General features: G+C 34.4%; 1 protein-coding gene across 1 annotated transcript in view; it reads right to left on the bottom strand.

The window, feature by feature from the left end:
- Positions 1–22,127, bottom strand: part of FAF1 (Fas associated factor 1) — a 347,080-nt gene that overhangs the window by 116,855 nt on the left and 208,098 nt on the right. The window contains exons 10-12 of the mRNA XM_007536689.3: positions 12,135–12,261; positions 11,040–11,103; positions 9,993–10,074 (exon numbers count right to left, since the gene is read on the bottom strand). Coding sequence (XP_007536751.1) covers positions 9,993–10,074; positions 11,040–11,103; positions 12,135–12,261 — 273 coding nt within the window. The remainder of the gene's footprint in view (positions 1–9,992; positions 10,075–11,039; positions 11,104–12,134; positions 12,262–22,127) is intronic.

Here is a 22,127-nt window from a genome sequence, read left to right as displayed (position 1 = left end):
CTGGGGGTACTCCCATAGTAGCTTTCAAAAGAAAAACTGAATGATCTTAAATATTTTTTTCTCACTAACATACCAAGCTTGTAACCAAAAAAAAAAAAAAAAAAAACCTCCTATTACGACAGTAATAATATCAATACTTTAATAATACACATATAATAATAAATTTGGGCTACAAAAATCTGTCTAACTTATAGGCACAGCTAAATGAGCCCCCAGACTCAGCTTTCTTAATATTTTCTTGAACTCAAACACTGGTTAAAGTGAATAAAATGAGAATTGTGCTCAGCATATCAGAAAACTGTTTTTGTGAATGAAGGGCATCTACCATATAGGGAAAAAAAAAAAAAAAACTCATGAAAATGCTTTATTTTCCATTTTATAATTTTTCCCTTTTGGCCAATTAATAACATCACAATAATATTTATGGTGTGTTTATGTGCTAGGTACTAAGAATATAAAGACGAATAAAACAAATTTCCTTTGCCCTCAAAGAGCTGCAGGAGAAGCAGTCTATGGGGGGACAGAGATTTAACTGTATTAACATATAATAAATGATAAAATTGGAGAATTAAAAAGAACTACATTTTTTTGTCCTTTCTAATTGCCAGAGTGTATAAGTTTGGTAGATTAAAAAGACAAGTTGGCAATCACACTCTCCTTAGATTCCTTTTTTTCTGATCTAAGCTCAGGTAACACAGTGTGAAAGAAAATAAGCTTTAAGGTAACAGTTCTACTAAAAATGCCATTTATCAGGTTGACTATGGAGCAAGATAACTGCTCTGAGGAATGTGGGATAAAGAGGTAAAGTACCCATTTACACTGTAGGTGCTGAATGAGTAACAGTTATTAGGATGAAGATTCTTGAACTACCCATGCAAAATAAGGAATTTCTTGAAAACCATTTCAAAATACATGTCATCCATGAAAATATACTAAGTACTATATAGTTCCAATGTTTTCCTCTCTGTCAGCAGTAGTGTTTGGGATGTTTAAATGTGTCCCTTCCATCAGGGCCCCTCGAATCTTCACACTAAAATCCAGAAACTAAGGTATGAAGCTAGCGCTTAAGAAATGCCAAGATGATAGTGACCAATGTCACTTGGCCTGGAGCTACAGTAGCAATTGTATCAAGACACTGGACACAACAAAAACTAAAAACATTAGCACTAGAAAGTAAGATCTAGCTTTGTCTCAGAATAAGCCAGGCATAAAAATAGACACTCAGAAAATATTTGTGGATGTACTGAATAGGCACTGTCTAGTTTTTTAGAGCACTGGACACCTATAATCTGCATATTCTATAACTTTTAAGTTGCTATGACAATAATTTCTAAAAACAGTATTTCATAGTTGTTTTCATAAATTGAATGAATTGAAATAATATCCTTTCTATATGTGTATGTAGAACTTTACTTCCTCCTTTCCCATTTCACTTCTCCATTTCTGAAATCACCGTTACCATAATAACCAGAATTATAATCATTATGATAGATTTACTTCTGTTTTAATTTTGATACAAACAACTGGTACACTGACACAATGGGACTTATTTATTTTTTATACTTCTTTCCCTGAAACACATAAAGTTGCACACATTATGACACTTTTTAAAAACTTTTTTTAATATTTATTTTTAATATTTATTTTCCCTTTTGTTGCCCTTGTTTTATTGTTGTAGTTATTATTGTATTAATATCATTGTTGTTGGATAGGACAGAGAGAAATGGAGAGAGGAAGACAGAGAGGGGGAGAGAAAGACACCTGCAGACCTGTTTCACTGCCTGTGAAGTGACCCCCTGCAGGTGGGGAGCTGGGGGCTCAAACTGGGATCCTTATGCCAGTCCTTGTGCTTTGCGCCATGTGAGTTTAAACTGCTGCTCTACTGCCTGGCGCCCAAAATCATGACACTTTTACCCTACTTTAGTATGTGTCTCTTAAGAAAACAAGCACATTCCATATGTAACCATAATAGTTTTTGTCATAGTTGTGACATCTACTTTTATTAAAATCATATCACCTAATGTAAAGTCTATATTTAAATTTTACCAGGGCTTTCAAAATGTCTTTTGTAATTGTTTTACTCCTTTAAGTTGATAACTTATTTCCTTTTAATAACTGCATTAATTAAATTAAAGTTTATAGAACAGTTGCTGGCACATGGTATAGTTTCTTATCTCCACATGATAAATGTCTCCATACCACTCCTACCACCAACTAAATTCTTTATCACCATGCACTGGATGGTCCACAATATCCTCTATACTTCTCCCTATCTCCTGATTCCCAGAATTCTTTACTTTGCTGCACTATACCACATCTAGCTCAACCAAGTTTCACCCTGTGTTTTCCCTATTTCTCAATGTCCACCTATAAGTGAGATAAGATTATCTAGTATTCATCTTTCTCCTTCTGGCTTATCTCATTTAACATGCTTCCCTCAAGCCCTGTCCAAGATGAAATAAAGGAGATGATTTCATCACTTTTATAATAGAGTAGAATTCCATTGTGTACATATAACACAAGTTTCTTAGCCATTCATTGGCATGAACATCTGGGATGCTTCCAAGTTTGATATATTACAAATTGTGTTGCTATTAACATAGGTGTAAAGAGTTCTCTCCAGCCAGGTGTTTTTATATTCTTTGGAAAGACCCTTAGGAAAGGAACTGTACGTTCATTTCTGTACTCTGTGGAATTTCCAGAAGTTATTCACAGAAATTAAGCAAATTTACATTTTCACCAGCAGTGAAGAAGAGTTTTACTGTTTTAATTCCAGGAACTAATTAGGATGATCCCAGTACACTGATTATATTCCCACAATTCTTTTTCTGTATATTAATGGTCTTAGGCCCATACCAGTATCCAAAAGAGTCAAAGGAGATAGGTAAGGAAACAGAGGCAGCACAACATGAAGTCATACTGTTTGCATTCAAATTTCAGCATTGCTTTTGAGGTCAGAAGTCCAACAATCTGCCCAGATGGGAGTGGTAATATAAGTATTATAATAGACATGGTCCTAGGATATTGAACATCATATTCACTACTCCTTTATTAAAGTGTTATTTGAGCTGAACTTTAAAAGTAGAATATAAAAGCTGACTTTGTCACTTGAGCTAAATTTCAAACTTAAGTGACAGTGAAGAAAAAGAAAAGTAGAAAGGGAAAAAGACAAAAAGGAAAGTTTGAGAAAGGTCAATCATGTCAATGATCCACTATATTCAAAGAACTTCAGATCTGATTTAAATAATTTTAAAATATGGGACAAATGAGTATATAGACTTATTTGTGGAAAGAATTGTTAAATTCTGCCTTATTTGGCTACCAAAAGTGATTTTTGGGGGTTCAAGAAGTAGCAAACAAATAATAAAGTGGTCCCAAAAAGAAATGAATAGCCAGCTACTGAAGTTGAGATGAAGAGTTGGTCTCTTTCTTCTTATCTCCAGAAGTCTTGCAGGACAAAGATTATTTGAGTTTCACACAGGGATAACTCCTATATGTAAGCTACAGGTTAGATAAGTGAGCAAAAAGAGTCTAAAGTAAAATATAGCTCTTCATTAAATAAGATTAGATTTTATTAATAAGGTAATCAGAAGTTCAAGTGATTGGTGATCAGAGCTAGCTACAGAGGCAAGCATCTTAGGAGCAGGGACATGCAGTAAGTAGAAAGTTAAAGATCTTATCTCAATGGTTTCCAATGTAAACTGTTAAGAGCAGTATCAAGGATCAGAAAATTTAGCCTCATAAACTCTACAACTCTCTTCTGAACAAGAGAAATATTAATCCTAATTAACCTAAGGCCTGTTGGACAGAAAGACATGAACATGAAAATAAAGTATACTTTGAAAAGCAGTTGTTAACACTTTTTTCTCCCAAATGAATTCTACTGAAGAAAAAAATAACCAATCTCACACAAATGTCACTTATTCCCATGTTACAGGGTGTGGGAGAAGTAAAGAACTGAAGATAAACGGATATGTTTCATTAAAAAAAAAATGTACTGGATTCTTATTGAAAACTATAGGAATTCTAATAACTTATAGCAGCATACTTAGCATATTTTAATAGTATCAAAAAGATATAAAATAGAATAATATAAACTATAAAAACAAGCTAGCTGAGTTTAAACATACAATTGGGAGTAATTCTACCTTCATTAAACTTAAAGAGACAGACTGTTAGTAGCTACTAAATAAACCTCATTTCTTTCTAAGGAAGGATGTCTCTTCTTCATTTAAATGGACTAATAGAAGACTAAAATAAAGAATAAATTTTTCGGTATCCCTTTAAATTAATGCAGCTATGTAATTAAGTTCTAACCAATGTAGGCAGAAGTAACAGTTCAAGGTCTAACAATCATCTGAGTTACCACATTTGAATTGTGCCACATAGTGGAGGAATACAATAAGAATCTGGGTTTCTGATTATATGCTATTTCAAGCCAAGTCTAGAGAGACTACAAATGGACATGCTAAAGGGGAGAGAATTGACTTGTTTATCTTACTTAAATAATTATGGTTTTAGTTCTTTCTGTTAAAGTAATTAAACCCAATCCTAGCTCTTACAATAAGCTAACTTTAGGGAATCATTAGTCATACATAAAATGATAACCAGTGGAATTGTATCATTAACGTATAAGATGTTATGGTGTGGGGGCTGGGTAGTGCAGCGGGTTAAGTACACATGACCAAAGAGCAAGGGCCAGTGTAAGGATCCCGCTTCCAGCCCCGCGTCCTCACCTGGGGGAGGGAGGAGTCGCTTTACAAGTGATGAAGCAGATATGCTGGTGTCTTTCATTCTCTCCCCCTCTGTCCTATCCAACAACAACAATAACAACAAAAATGGGGAAAAACTGGCCACCAAGAGAAGTGGATTTGTAGTGCAGGCAATGAGACCCAGAAATAACCCTAGAGGCAAAAAAAAAAAAAAAAAAGAGAGAGAGAAGAAGAAGAAGGAGGAGGAGGAGGAAGAGGAGGAGGAAGAGAAGGAGATTTTAAGGTGTGTGTGAGTGTACATACAATGACAGAAAAGGGAAGTTTTATGTTTTGTAGTGGGAATGCAAATTGGTGTAAGCAGTAGGAAATACAATATGAAGAATCTAAAAAAAAGTTGAAACTATCATATAAATCAGTGATTCTACATCTGGAAATTTATTGGAAAACACAAAAAACACTAATTTGAAATGATGTACAACTTCATGTTCATTGCATCATTGTTAAAAACACCATTATAATTAAGTTAAAGTTAATTATTACAATTAAACTTTAAAAATGGAAGTAACCTTGATGCCATCAATAGATGAATGGACAAAGCAATGTAAAGGAGAAAAGAACACTCAACAAGGTGAGAAAAATAGTTTTATAAGTCCAAAGAGGTCAGTGGATTTTGGTGTGAATTTAATAATAAGCAAAACATTTGATTAAATGAATTAATGAATTTCATCTATTAAGTCAGCAACATAAATGGCTGGGCAGGTGGCTCAACTGGTAGAGCATTAGACTAATATGTGAGGTTCTCACCACAAACCAGATCTGAGCAGTGCTCTGGTAAAATTTAAATTAATAAACTAGAACAAAAAAATTAGTTTTGTGTGGTCCGGGAGGTGGCACAGTGGATAAAGCATCAGACTCTCAGGCGTGAGGTCCTGAGTTCAATCCCCAGCAGCACATGTACCAGAGTGATGTCTGGTTCTTTCTTTCTCTCCTCCTATCTTTCTCATAAATAAATAAATAAATAATTTTAAAAAATTAGTTTTGTTACTTTTGACATTTCTCAAATTTGTCCAAACTGTTTCATAGCACCGTCTATATTAGCCAAGTTGCTCAGTTCATTTATGGGCAGCATCCTATTTAATTCTCAAAACAATGATATAACATAGATATTGTCATCTTTTGCTCAAATTAGAAACAAACCCATTATTTGTTTGGGGTCAGAGTTACAAGGTGGGAAAGTCAACAACTGAGCATCATTTCTTTAATATACATATAGTATCTGGAAATGGTACTGAGTTTAAAGTCATGACCTCCAGAGGTTATTAGTGCTTACACACAATTACTGGCATCAAAGTCCAATTTTTCAAGGGAATGCTTATGAGTCTGCTCAGAGGCACCTGATGAAGAAATTTTCCTTAAGTACTATGGCACTGGAGGATGTTTTGATATAGGATATCCCTCCTTTTCTTTCTATCTGAAAAAGCTGGCCCAGATGGGTGTGGCGTTGGTGTCAACCTAAAAGAGAGAATCTCCCTGAACTACTGAGGTAAATGATACATCTCTCCTCTTTGTTTCTATAGAATATTCTGATATATGAGTCTATTTATATTATTTTCTCTTTCCTTACAGACTGAATGTATCCCATAAAAAGCAAACTTCAATAGACTAGGCCCTTCATAAGCATGTGGTAAATACAATCTTGAACACAATGAACATACCTAGTAATTAAAAGCAAGAGAAAGGTCATAAAGTTGATCAACTTGTCAAAAAAGTAAAAAAATTGCAGTGATATTGTTTAAAAGAGACACAAGGACCTACAATACTTATTTTATTTAAGTTAGGACAGTGTTATAAATTCCTCCGTTAAAAAGAGAAAAGGAACTGTAAGCACTCTTACCACAAGTGCACTCAAATGAAATCAGTTTGAAGTAGTTTTCATTAAGATGGATTGAATGTGGCATCGTGAGAAACACTTTATCAAATGTAGTGTTTTACTTAGTGATTAACTATATACCAGTTGATGAAGCTCCTCAAATCCTTTGTAATCCTACCACTCCAATAAACATTTAATGAGTATATAAGTTCAAAAAGCCTAGCAGAGGATTTAAACCTTCAATCTTGTTTTTATTTACTCTTGGAACTCAATTTCTCACTTCAAGTGAAGAATGCTGGTGCTTGAGGCTCATCTGTTGCCCTGGTAAAATTAATGTGCCTCCCACAGTTTAAATTAAACATGTGATATTTAAGATGAAAGAAATTTAGAAAGAATGCCACAGTATCGGTCACACAAACTTTAAAATATTTTAGCATCAGCAAATTGCTTTCTCAAAACTGATTCATTCCGAAGTTTAAAACATTGAAAAAGATTTGTTTTAAACACTCAGATATAAATTCTGAAAGGAGATTTTAACATTCAAACGTGAAATCTGAAAGTTTGATATATTAATCCTGTAGTAATTAGCATTAAAAACTAAAGTATGGGGCCAGGAAAAAAGTTCATTTGGATAAGTGCACTGCTTTGCTATGTGTATAAGTCAGGTTCAAGGCTGCCCCCACAACTGCAATCTATCTAAAAAGGGTGGAAAAAGAAGAAGAAAAAACAAAAGTATAGTAACTTGGTGTAAGCCATCCTCTCTTGTGTAAAACCGTATCTTAGCCTTATTTCACCTATACTTCTTGCTATTGATGTGTCTTTGGATAAGTCATATATTGAGAGTGTTACAAGTTTCCTTTTCTCTAGAGTGGGAATATACATAGTAATTGTCTACACCTCACTGATTTGTTGTGGAGTTCAAATGAGATATATATCAGAAATATTTATACATCATGGAGTTTATCAATATAAATCTGAAGCAACAGTACTATTTCTGGACTTACGTTACCCCCTCTAATTAAAAGATGGTATATACAGTTTAACTGATGGCTAATTAGATAATAAACATACCTGATATTGTTTGATTTTCAATAATTTATTCATAATATGTACTTATAAATTTATTTTAGAGCAATGTAACAATTATGCAATAATCAGTTGATCTTTAAGTTAGAAAAGAGAAAGGAGACATCAAAGAGCCTGAAGAAAGTGAGAAAGATAAAGACAATTTAGAAGCTCAAAGAGGTCAGCAGATTTGGTTTGAATTAACTATAGCACCTAATATTTAATTAAATCAATATCATCTGTTAAAACACCAGGATACATGACTAGGGAGATGGCTCAACCGGTTGAGCACTGAACTCAATATATGAGAGTTTCCTGATTTGATCCTAGGCACCACTTGTAACAGAGTAGTACTGTGGCTCCCAATCTCATATGAAACTTTCTCATATAATAAATAAAATAAAACTTTAAAAACAAAGTCAGGATTTAATCAACAGCAACACCATAAGCCAGAGCTGAATAACACTCTGATGTCTCTTTTTGTTCCTCTCCCATTAGTGTGTGTGTGTGTATTTTTCATCAAAACCAAACAATCATTATATCATAGAAATATACATAAGTTTTATAAGACTTTATTCACTTTTGATAATCAACAGTTTGAATAAATCCAAATGCCAATTTGCCATATAAGACACTTAGTATTTTTGAATGTTAGATATTATATTTATTTTTCAAAGAATTACTTCATGAGGGAGAAGCCAGAGCACCATGCTGTTACATGTAGTGCTGGGGATCAAATTGGAAGCCTCAGGCATGCAAGTCCAACAAAATACCAGTTTAGCTATTTTCCCAGTTGCTACACTGTATTTTTTTTGGGGGGGGGGGGGGTCATGAAGGTTATTGCTGGAGCTAGCTGTCTGTACCAATCCATTGCTCACAATGGTCCTTTTCTCCATTTAAAATTTTTATTTATTTATTTAATAAGGTGAAAGAGAAAGGGGAGACTTTACCACTGCTCATAAAGCTTCTTGTCTTACAGGGGTGGGGGTGTTACAAAGTAAATTTGAATATGCATTGTCTTTTAAATCTGTATAGTGCATATATATATATACATATATATACACACACACACATATAGTATAACTTATAATTTATAATGGAATTTAAAAAGGTCTAAGGTCTATGTCTATTTTGGGAGCTATTCTTTACATCACAAAAAGTTCTAACATTTTCTAGTATTTTCAATTGTGTAGCAATCTTGTTGAAACGTAAATAGAAAAATTAACAAATACATTCTGATCAAGGAATAAATTCTAAAATAAATTACATTATAAAGTATAATTAGATACTCTTTCAAAAATATTTTAATCCAACAATAGTTGTATGACTATAACACATTTCACATATTGAAAAGCTATAATCATTAAAAAGCCTATTATAAGGCATTTAGTATTACCTACAAAGAATTCTTGCAAAAATGTTTGATCTAGCATTTTAAATATACTACTCATCTCTCAAGAATCACTGAGTTAAAGGAATGGGCTAACTAACATCACAAGGAGAAGACTGTAATAATCTGTCAGTTAAGCATGATTTTTTTTCCATAAAGCAAAAGGAATTTGCTTGGCAGATTAATACTAAATTTACTAGTGTAAAGCAGATGAATTTAGTCAAATGCATCAAGTAGCAGTGAGAATAAGTGAAGATGTACACATAATAAAGAGATTAAATACAACCTTTCTAAATTAAGTCCTAAATTTTAGTCTAAGTAGATGAAAAAAATAAGAACAGAAAGGGAAACACAAAGCAGAACTTGTGTTAGGTCCTGGTGCACCACGGTGGAGGAGGACTTAGGTGACGGTGGGGTGGGGGGAGTTAGAGAAAACTGAGAAATTTTACACACGTATCAACAACTATATTTACTGTTTACTGTAAACCATTAATCTCTTTAATTAGAAAAATTAGCCTATTTTATTTCAAGATCACAAAACTCATTAATATATTTAAGGAAGAACCATTTTATCATCCTAAGTGCCTTCTGAGGAAAAAGTCAGTTATTAGATGGAATTTTGGGAAATAATTTAGATAATCACTTTGAGGAGTTAAAAAAAAAAAAACAAAACCAAAAAACAAAACAAAAAGACCCATTCTAAGCACATCTATATTTTCCAAAAAAAAATTAGACCCTGTTTCAGCATATAACAGGCTATTCTATAAGAGCCATCAGTATGCTGTGAAACTACTGCCCCTCTGAAATAGGCTCTTGGTGAAGATTAAGTGGGTGGATGAACCAGAAACCAAATCATGACTTCTGTCTGAATAAAGCAGGAAGCATTAGGCACTGCCTCAAAGTGGTAAAACTATGGGATGCATTTTTTAATCAGAAAAGGCAAGATTGCACTTACATCTCGGGCTTTCACATAGAAGGCCTCTTGAAAAGCAGCTTCTAATGAGCCAATAAAATATACAGGATGGCAGTCACCATATCTATAGGAAAAATCATAATGATTAATTCAAATGTATCTCAAATTCACTTCTAAGTTTCACTAGTCTAACCAAACACTTTTGCATAAATGTTAGGGCTAATGTCTTTTAAGTACAGTCTAAGCATTAAAACAGTTCGTTAAACGGTTTAAAATGAATTTCATTAGCTTTTCTGAATTCTTCTAGGCCATACTGATAAATTGAATTACCAGACATGTATGTACATCCAAGCACACCTAACAAATGGGTTTATTAAGTGTAACAAATATGTCACTTATAAGCTGTAATTCCTGATTAACTATTTTCATAAGATTTCCTTAGTTACATTAGCCTTAACATTCTCTTTAACTTCATTTATTCTGGGAGTTCAACAGAGAAGGAAAAATATTTCCTTTTAACGTTTCTAAATTGTATTTATTTGGAAAACAGCACTAAGACAAATATTATTTACATGAGAAACAGGGTTAAATATTTAAGTCTTCTGTAAACAAATAACTTACAGAACCTCAAATGCACATAAACATTTTATATTAGACTCTAAAAGTAGAAATACTAAACAACTCTGAAACAAAATTTTTTATTCATATATATTGTTTTCAAATTCTTTTTTGATATTAAATAATATTATTAAATAAAATTTAAATATATATTTGTCTTGGGATATACTAGAAGTTAGTATCCTGTATCCTACCTAGTCCGTTGGGAATGTCAACATATTAAATAGTGATCCATTTATGAGTGTCAATAAAGACAAACAAGTTCACTAAGTGAATACATCTCTGAAGTCGCATATATGCTTTACTAGTATCTGACACTGAACACTATTTGCTTAAGTATCAGAACTAGTGTTAATAACTATATTCAATGACTACTTTGATAAGTTAAAAACAATCTCAATCAAAGTTGCTCCAGAAAAATCACAGCATTAAAACAACATCAATTTGATAGAATTAATATCCTAACCCTACCTTGAAGAAAATTCTGCTGTAAATTGTAATAAGGCATCTCCTTCATTTTCTGCGTTTTCTGGCACTAAAAAACAAACAAAAGAAAAAACAAAAACAAAACAAAAAAAAAAAACAAATAGACACAAAAAACAAACCACATAACATCTAATCCCACATATAAGAAATATATTTAATCAATAAGAGAAAATAAAATTTAACTTTAGCTTTTGTGATATATCTGAGGAGATAGTTTATCTCGAAATACATTAGAAGAGTTTATCAAACCTTAGCAGAACCTTAAAAAGTTAAGTTTCCTAGCTTATAAATTTTGAAAAAAAACAACTGACACAATCCTGCTGACCATTAAAAATAACATGCCATTCATCAAAGAAGATGTCATGGTTTTCTTTAAAATAGACATTTTGATGATGATATAAAAAGAATCTCAAATTATTTTAAATATCACATTAATCAGGAAAACCCTCAGTCTAGGTACATATAACAGCTATTTCTAATCACAGAAGTTCACTAGTTTTACAAAGTGAGTGAGTTATGTATGGACTTAGTTATTTCTAATCACAGAAGTTCACTAGTTTTACAAAGTGAGTGAGTTATGTATGGACTTAGCTTAGAGGTAATTTTGCATATAGCATCCCACGTGACTTTACAGTTTGCATCTTTTAACATGGAAATGACAATGATGATAACCTTAGTGTACTTTTCTCCCTTCAAAGATGGGTACGGTGAGTGAAAAAGTTATGATACTGCTCTTGAAAGTGATATCTCTGGTAAGTTTTGGAGAAATAATTGTAGTCGCATAAGTAAAGGTATTTGTTTATTAACTTCTGTGTCTTAAAAAAAAGAGGGATGGGAGACTAATATACATGGAACAAAAGTTGCATTCCTTTGCATTTTTCATAAATTTTACTGAAACAACAGGAATTATTGGGTTTATTAAACTCAAAAGGTTTTACTTCAGGCAGACAATATTTTATTTCTCCAAGCCTGAAATCCAGTAGGAGATTTTTTTTTTTTTTTTTTTTTACTCTTTTTCATTATTTTCTTCACTGGGATAGAGTATTATAATGCTGGACCCGAAGTACTATTAATACTCACTCATTGGAGATTTTCTCAAGGCAGATGATGCCAATCCAAATACTTCCCCATCATCCACACTAAATTCAGAAGCATCTTCAAAGTCATCTCCATCACTATCGCTAACCATATGAACATCGGTGCTTTGCTATTTAAGGAAAATTCTGATTAGTTTTATACTAAATTTAGGACAGTAAATTCCAATAATATAACACAAAAGCACAGCATCATTTTAAGTTTTATGAAATTAGAACATATTTACAAAAGTAAAAATTTATTATTTTTCATTTTAAAGTCTGCCTATATTTCTAAAAACTGTGTAACTAAAGGTTGGAGGCTGAGTGAAAATCAATGATGCCTACAAAGTTAATGAAGAGAGAGTTTTGTATGTTTCATATTTCTGTGCTATAGTACATAACTATTTATTTATTTTAGCACATGACTTTTAAGTGTTCACTAAGCAGTACAAAGTGTTACTGGAACAAGGGAAGCAAAAGATAAAATTAAGCTATGTGAAATTTTGAAAAATTATAGATGAATTTTTATTTGCCAGGTAGAAGCAATGGAAGTATTTTCAAATTTGCCACTTTCTTATTGCATTGGTTCCCAAATTTCCCCTTGGGAAATATAGTATATTATCTTCACAGTATATCAGAAGATAGCAGGAGATAAACTACACATGAAAGCTCTTTTAAAATAAAGCATACTGAATGAGATATAAAATAATGCTTTAATTTGTAATACAAATTGGGAATTTACTACATAGTAGAAACCTGTAAACATTTTATATTCAGGAATATCAGTTGAGATTTCAAATGCCACAATTAAAAACATTAGCTTCAAAATTTGAACTAACTTGCTACTTTCTGGATTAGTATAGGATTCCCATAATACTGAGATCTAAAGCATTTTGAAATGTAAATAATGATAAATATTCATGCTGTGGATGAGAATGGAATCCTAGATGGTATGTGGCTAAAAGTCTATCTGTATTGTCTTCAACAAATAAGTCTATAAAAATCATTCATAACTGAAATTTCTATCCTTTAAAATATGTATTGTGTACTTCAGTTATATATGAAAAAGGGATCAGTTGAAAGATCCTAACTTAGAAATACTGTCAGAAAAACATTAAGTTTTTCTTAATGTTTTCTAAGTCTAAGTTTCTACTTAGACTCAAAAACTCATAAAATATGGTTATTGGGCACATGAAAACTCCAGTCAGTTGCACCATTTTCTCAGACATTATTTTTATCTAGCTTCAGGCTACCTATCAAACTCAAGCAAAACTATCATAATTGTGTGCCCCCAGAAACATGCCTAAAATGGACTTTCTAGCTTTTTTCTACCCTAAGATCCCTAATCTCGTGTACTCTATTTACTTTTTGGCTCCTGTTCATTAACCATTTTGTCTCAATTTATGTACTGCCACCTTTCAGACACCAAGTTGAAGATGCTACCATGATTCCAACCTGACTTCTCTGGGCAGATAACCTCACCAGTGTGTCTTGGAACCTGCCAATGCTCACTCACATCCAGTGGAGAAACCATTACAAAAGCCAAAACTCCTACTTTCCGCACCCCAAAAAACCTTGATCCATACTTCCTGCGGGGGAGAAGTGATAGGAAGAAGATAAGAGGGCTCTGAATTCTAGCTTTATCAGCACCCAGAGAGCGTGGAGGAAAAGGACAGGGACATAAGGAGATAGTAATGTCTTCATGAGTGGTTTGGAGGGTAAGAGAGGGTTGGATCAGGATGAAAAATAGGGCAATTATGTATAAATGTGGACAGATAAGTTACAGAGATGATGGCTGGCCCATGTAGTGGCTTGCAGTGGGGTGACTACAGATTAAAAACCCTGGTGGTGGGAATGGAGTGAATTTATACCCCTGTTGACATGTAATTTTGTAAATCAATATTAAATCACTAATAAAAATTTAAAAAATAAGATAAAGAAAAGAGAATCCAGTCACTTGTAGAATCATAGAGTTTAAAGATCTTTCATTTGGAGTTAGAGATATAGCTCACTGAGATACAGATGTGAGTCTTTTTATAGCTACATGCGAGACAATATGGCACCAAGGGAAGCTCTAGTGCTGTGGTGGCTGTCTCTCTGTCTCTCTGTCTGTATGTATCTGAATGAAATAGCAAACCAAAGTGGTGAGACTGCATGCCTGAGATCCCAGATCTACAAAATAAAGATCTGATCTGGCTCATTTAAAGATGACCTTTTTGGTCACTACCAGGCCACCTCATTACCTGGGTCCCTAGTCAGGGAATCTTGAGATTCCCCCCACAGATATGGTCACTTCCCTTAGGAACATCATCATAAACCCTTTCAAGGGCCTCTTTCCCTCACTATAAAGTAACATGGTAGGGACTGCCCCACTTTCAAAAAGGAAGCTGGGGCATTCTACTCTGCCACTCAATGAAAACTGGTCCTAAAATGAATGCTGCCTAGAAGGTTCTCAGCTGTGACTATGAATTGTGAGTTCAGATTGACAGGGGCTTGGAGGTTGTATAGGCTCCTATGCTAAATATTAATATACATGGGCCTTGGGTCAGATCAAGGGGGCAGTTAATTTTATTTATGTATTTTCTTCAAGTTTAGGAGCTACTCTTTGCCCTAATCCAACTTCCTAGTTCTATTTTCAATTCTGACAACATCTTCCCAGACATTATTTTAGCATACCTCTATGTTAACTATCAAGCTCAAGCAAAAATTACTAAAGTAATGGGCCCCTAGAAAGATAGGTAAATTAGACTTCCTACCTTACCACCTTAAAATCTCTATTCTTACCTGCTCTATTTCTACTTTCTGGTTCCTATATATTAGACATTATTTTTCCTGTCTATAACTTACTGCCTTTCAGACAGCATTTTACAGATGCTACTGTGATTGCATCCTGAAATCCCTGGGCACACGGGATTTCACATTGTACCAATGTGGAAATTCACCTCTCCAGAGCCCTACCCCACTAGGGAAAGATAGAAATAGAGTAGGGGTATGGATTGACCTGCCAATGTCCATGTCCAGCAGAGAAGCAATTACAGAAGCCAGACCTCCCACCTTCTGCACCCCATAAAGAATTTTGGTTCATATTCCAAGGGGTGGAAACAGAACTCCAACTCCATCAGGATACAGAAGAAAAAGAAAAAAAACGACATTCGGGAGTACTAATAGGTGTAAGTATGATTTAGAAAGGAAGAAAAGGCAGGACCATAGAAAAAAATGGGGCATATATACATATCCATGCATGTAGTCATAGAAATAATAGTCAACCTATATCTGTGACCCTGGGAAAATCACGGCAGTTTCGAATGGAGGGAATAGGGACACAAAACTCTGTTGGTGGGAATAGTGTGGATTTGTACACCTGTTATTTTGTAAATCACTAACAATAATAATATAAAAAAAGGGAACCACAGAAAAAAATGAACCAAAAAATATACACTGATAGTTATAGAAATAATAGTCAACCTATATCTGTGACCTTGGGAGAACCACTGTAGTTTTGTTCTAATGAAAGAAATAGGGACACAGAACTCTGTTGGTGGGAACAGTGTACAACTGTAACCCTGTTATTTTATAAATCACTAGTAAAATTTTAAAAATCTCATGAATTTTCAAACTTCTTTTCACAGGGTTACCTTCTCCGAAGATCCAAGAAAAATATAATGTAAACATACAATACACACAATAGCTTTAAAAGTAAGGTCACTCTGGTTGATGCAGGGAGAGGGCTATGAAGAGTCTAATGTTCCTAGGAATGACCTTTTCTTTCTCATATCCTTTTGACAGCTGGAGAGCTGCTAAAGGACTTCTGGACTCTAGGAACAACGTTTAAAGCAAGAGACTAAGGAATATAATGATTTTATCAGTTGAGGAAACCAAGATATTTATTTCATTTGATTCACTATACATAGCATTTCTGCTAGGGATTTTTACCAGATTCAAAGGTAAATTAGAAGAGAGAAGGGGGGAGGGATCCAGTATGACAAACCTTACATTGTCTATCGGTTTATAAACTATCAACTTGGCCATCATTTACTAAATTTCATCTTGCCCAATACTCACTCCTCCTTTTAAGAAGGGAGGCTGGTAAGAAAGAAGGCTGGAGGAAGAAGGGAAGAAAAAGTGGTAGTTCTATATACGAACTTTTTTCTTCCACAACCTATATATTACATTCTTTATCAATTCTCTTAATCCTCCCTACTCCCAGAATAATAGTCCGTTCCTTTATAGCAGTAGGATTTTAAACCTCATACTAGAATAATTTTGATTTTTCCCATATACCTGTTTTTTCATTTTGGTTTTATATAGAATCCCTAAATCTCTTAAGATTTCAGAAAGTGAAATCCTACCATGACATCTTCAAAAGGAGGTAGCTAAAAAAGCAGATTTTGTTGAAAAAAAGTATATTTCAAATATGAATTATTGAAGTATCTGCAAGAATGTGCTACTTAATTATGTATAAGGAACTCCCAATCTCTTCACATTTTCTTATCAACCACCTAACAGGTTAGGAAAAGCTTTTTCTAAAAAATGAGATAAACAATCTTTTTTCATTAATGTTTGCTGATGAGAATAGATCGTCCCTTGCTTCAGTCAGGACTGCCTTAAAATTCTTTGAATTCAGAGAAGCTATTTACTCAGAATTTTAAAAACTGCTAAAAAAAATTGTGATTCCATTTATGCTGTTTATGGCATTAATTTATTTTCCTTATCATTCAACAAACATTCACATATCTCTTCTCAGTATCATACTGCTTGGCACTGTGAAAAACAGACTATGCTCTCTTAAGGAGCATTAGATAACATATATAGATAACTATAATGCCACATAATAAAAGTTATGGCAGACCAGTTCAGAAAAGAGCAACAAATTTACTGGAAGAGACGAGGGCAGATTTCCTGAAGATGATAACCAAACTGAGAAGAGATTTAGAGTCATAGCTTGCATTAAGGAAAGTGAGAAAGTGCAGCAGACGTTCCTTTCACCAGCTACTTATACGGAAAAATTAAGTTACATGCTAGGGAGGTAGGGATAAACCATGATTCCAGTCTTCAAGAAATTGCCAGTTAAAGGAAGATATATCTATCTAAAAACATGTCATTTTCCAGTAGAATAAAAGAGACAATAAAAATATATTTGGGTTTGTTATTGAAGAATAAAAGGGAGAGTGATTAGTTGCTTTAAGACTGGTGAAGAAGACAGTACAAATCTTCATGTACTTTGGCCGATGCTTCCTGAGGGAAAAGAATAGGGAAGCTTCCAATGGAAGGGATGGGATACAGAATTCTGGTGGTTGGAATTGTGTGTAGTTGTACCCCTCTTATTCCAAAGTCTTGATTTTTTTTCAAATCACCAATAAAAAAAAAAAGTAAAAAAAAAAAAAAAAACCTTCAAGCAAGTGTTAATAGTTAAAACTCATAAAGAAAGATGCCAAGTTGTAAAGTTTGCAGAGTAGTAAAGAAGGGGGTGAAGTCCAGGAAGGATATGTGAAGGGAAATCACTAGCTCTGTATATGGAAGAGACATGTAAATTGGCAGAAGGGGTATAAAGGCTTGAAGGACCTAGGTTGTGGCAGTGCTAAAATGGGTATATTAAGGTGATTGAACTTTACGCTTATAGCAAAAGAAAAATTCCTTTCTTTCTTTCTCCCTCTTTTTCTATCTTTTGTTCTCTCTGCTAAGATGATGATGCAGCAACAAACACAATGTGAAACTTGGACTAGGTATGGTGTATTGTATTAAAGCAAAGGACTCTATGAAAGAAAAGAGAAGGGAGGGGGTGGAGGGGAGTAATAGATCCTGATGCATAATGGTGAAAATAACACTAAGTTGCAGGTGTGAGTACTTTGCAGACACCTATCACAGCTAGATGAAAAATGATACTCATGGGGCAGGGGGAGATAGCATAATGGTTATGCAAAAAGACTCTAATGTCTGAGGCTCCAAAGTCCCAGTTTCAACCCCCAACATCACTGTAAACTAGAGCTAAAGAAAGTTGAGAAATCGTGGGGAGTTGGGCGGTAGCGAAGCAGGTTAAGTGGACATGGCGCAAAGCACAAGGACGGGTTTAAGGATCCTGGTTTGAGCCCTCACCCCCCACCTGCAGGGGAGTCACTTCACAAGTGGTGAAAGCAAGTCTGCAGGTGTCTATCTTTCTCTCCCCCTCTCTGTCTTCCCCTCCCCTCTCCATTTCTCTCTGTCCTATCTAACAATGACGACATCAATAACAATAATAACTACAACAAAAATGAAACAAGGGCAACAAAAGGGAATACATAAATATTTAAAAAAAGAAAGTTAAGAAATTGTACTCATATGTCAACAATTGTACTGTAAACCAGTAAACCATTAATAAAATTTTAAAAAAATATTTCTTTATTGGAGGATTAATGTTTTACAGTGGGCAGTAAATACAGTAGTCTGTATATGCATAACATTTCTCAGTTTTCCACACAATACAACCCCCACTAGGTCTTCTGCAATCCTGATCCAGGACCTGATTTATTTTCTTAAAAAAGATAAAATTACAAGTGAGAATGTCATATCCCTCCCATGTTGTGGGAGAAGGTAATGAGTGTAGGATGAAGAGAATGGACAAAATAAATACTTTAGCAAGAAACTTCCCAACTGACATTATCTGATGCTGATACATTCCCCAAACTCATATCTTTCTCCTGTTTTACAAATGCTCTGGCTCAGTATTTCATGATCTTTTGCATGTATTTCATGATCTTTTGCATGTATTTCATGATCTTTTGCATATATTTCTGTCTTTTCTCACTTGTATCTAGCCTACACACAGCGAAGTGTTTTCTCTAAATGTGTATTTGGGGGGAAAGTCATTCCCCACTTGAAAAGGTCTCTATGGCTCCCCCACAGTTCAAGCTTCCAACTTGATCTACAGCTCTATTCACTTTCTCTTACATCTCTTAGCTTTATCCCACGTTATCTGCAAAAACTCTAAACTGCACTTATATCTTCCCATATAAAAACCAGATAGCTGTTTACTCTGAATGGAATGTCATCTCCATGTTTCTTGTTTTGGCTGACTCTGACTCATTCTTTATAACTGAATTTAGATGTCATTTTTCTTTTCTTTTTTAAAAAATATTTATTTATTCCCTTTTTGTTGCCCTTGTTGTTTTATTGTTGTAGTTATTATTGTTGTCTGTCTTCATTGGTGAATAGGACAGAGAGAAATGGAAGAAAGGAGGGAAAGACAGAGAGGGGCGAGAAGGGTAGACACTTGCAGACCTGCTTTACAACTTGTGAAGCAACTCCCCTGCAGGTGAGGAGTGAAGGGCTCGAACCGGGATCCTTATGCGGGTCCTTGCGCTTTAGACCATGTGCACTTAACCCGCTGCACTACCGCCCAACTCCCAAGATGTCATTTTTCTTAAATTTCTTCTTTTCTCCTTTTGTTTAGAATTGTCATTCACAAATATTTATGGTATGTATAAGGTACTATGCTGGGTATTAGGGCTACAGATGTAGAAAAGGCTTTGCCCTGCCAACATTCTAGAATACCTCCTATATTTATTTTTAACATTAACTTGGGCTTGCTTCAGTTTTTTTTTTTTTTTCAGGAATCATATGTTTAGAAATTTCTGGTTTATATTCACCTGACTAGTATGCAGTGAGTTATCAATACATGTTTCCTTAATGAATTTTTAGGTGACTGATTGTAACATTACATTTGAAATTTATTATTTTTAAATCTATTTATTTATTTTTTGAATGGGAGGAAGGGAGAGAGAGGAAGTTGAAGTGGGAGCAAGGAAGAGTGAGCCGAGCAACACCTACATTTACTATGGTGCTGGGAATCAAACCCAGGGACTCAACAAGCAAAACACATCCTTGACCACTAAGTCATTGCCCTGGACCCTGACATTTGTTTGTTATTCTTGAGGTAATCTTCATCCTCTGGAACTTTCAAGTGGGATTGGAAAACCCCCAAGGAGTCTGGGTCCAGTGCATTCCTATCCTGTTAGTTAGGTGCAAATAGATATTAGAAGATAATTAGAAGAGTGTTCAGGGGGGTTGAGCAGTAGCGCAGTGGGGTAAGCGCATGTGGTGCCAAGCGCAAGAACCGGAATAAGTATCCCGGTTCGAGCCCCGGCTCCCCACCTGCAGGGAGTCGCTTCACAAGCGGTGATCTGTAGGTGTCTGTCTTTCTCTCCCTCTCTGTCTTCCTGTCCTCTCACCATTTTTCTTTGTCCTATCCAACAACGAGGACATCAATAACAATGATAATAATAACCACAACAATGGTAAAACAACCAGTCTAACAAAAGGGAAAAAATGATCTCCAAGAGCAGTGACTTATGGTGCAGGCACTGAGCCCCTGCAATAACCCAGGAGGCCCCACCCAAAAAAAAAAAAAAAGTGTTCAAGAGCAAGATAGAAAACAAAGCAAAAATACAGAATTATCAAAAATGAATGTATTTGTAAGGGCAGAAGTAAGATGTAAGAAACAATAATTTCCAGGAGGCCGGTGGAAGCACAGGTTAAGTGCAGGTAGTGCAAAGCACAAGGACCGGCATAAGGATCCCGGTTCCAGCCCCTGGCTCCTCACCTGCAGGGGGATCACTTCACAGGTGGTGAAGCAGGTCTGCAGGTGTCTTTCTCTCCTCCCCCTCTCTTTCTTCCCCTCCTCTCTCCATTTCTCTCTGCCCTATCCAACAATGACATCAGTAACAACAACAATAATAACTACAACAATAATAACTACAACAATAATAACTACAACAATAAAACAACAAGGGCAAAAAAAAGGGAATAAATAAATACTTAAAAAAAGAATAAGAAACACAATATCCCCAGCATAAAGGTTCATAACTATTATCTTCAAAATTCAAACCTTGAATTTAATCAGTAATCTCAAATATTTCCTTCTTAAGTGAAAGCTTAAGTTAGTGAATAATCCAGTGGTGCTATCTAGATATATTGAAGTTACATAGGATAAGGGTTAATAAAACCAAAGGAATAGATCATACTGAATGGAAGCCACAAGGAGACAGAATTTATTTTACTAGAAAGATCAAATACAGAGCTATTCAATAATAGAACTAGTTTCCTTATTGAGGGCAAAAGCTTATCACTAGAGATAAAACACAGAAATATTTTATATAAACTCCTGCAATTCAGAGACCACAGTCTTCTGCAAAAAAAAAAAAAAAAAGAAGAAGAAGAAGAACAAAATCATAGTTACTTTCTCACCAATTCCCTAAGGAAAGCGGAAGTGGTATTTATGGCTAGTTAAAAAGGGAAAATAATAAACTCATCCCAAATAACCAGAAGCCAAGATATTCCTGAGGCTGTTGCTGTTTTAGTTTGGCGAAGTCTCCTTCCTAATCACACTCTACTTTTTCAATTTACCTAAAATATGTGACAGCCGTCTGTACAATATGGCACTAGCTCTACTCTGCCTAAATAATACATATCATGGAGAGGGTGAGAGAAATAAGTGAAATGAAATGAAATGAGAATAGGTGCATGCTTCTCAGAAGATAACATAATTAAAATTTTTAAATGGAATTAGTTGGCCACTGGTTAACATTAGTAGTTTTGCCAATGAAAGATTTAAAGCAGACTCTGCCTCATTCATAAAATATAAGAAAAAGAAATGAGTACTTCAAGAAATTATTTCTGTGAATTTGTGCCAAACACTGAAAGAAAATTTACATTTTTTCATATATAAGGATTAGTGGGGAAAAAAGAGAGTAAATGATGTAACTAAAGGAAATTACATTCTAATGTAGGCCAAAAAAAAAAAAAAAAAAGTATAGCAACATTTACAGTGGGGAAAAATACCTTCTTTGTTTAGTATAACTATTAAAAATTAGTTCAGCAAACCATTATTTTTACACGTTGATCACACAGTCACACATATTCAGTTTTATTTCACTTGGTGAAATGAATTGAGTGAGATGAATACCCATTCAGAGGTATGCTAGATAGAGATTTATGGCAAATTCCTTAAGAAATGAACAAATAT

This window comes from Erinaceus europaeus, chromosome 13 (assembly GCF_950295315.1).
Source record: "Erinaceus europaeus chromosome 13, mEriEur2.1, whole genome shotgun sequence".
In the NCBI taxonomy this organism is placed as follows: Eukaryota; Metazoa; Chordata; class Mammalia; order Eulipotyphla; family Erinaceidae; genus Erinaceus; species Erinaceus europaeus.
The sequence above is the reverse complement of the archived record's forward strand: the minus strand, read 5'-3'. Positions and strand labels throughout refer to the sequence as shown.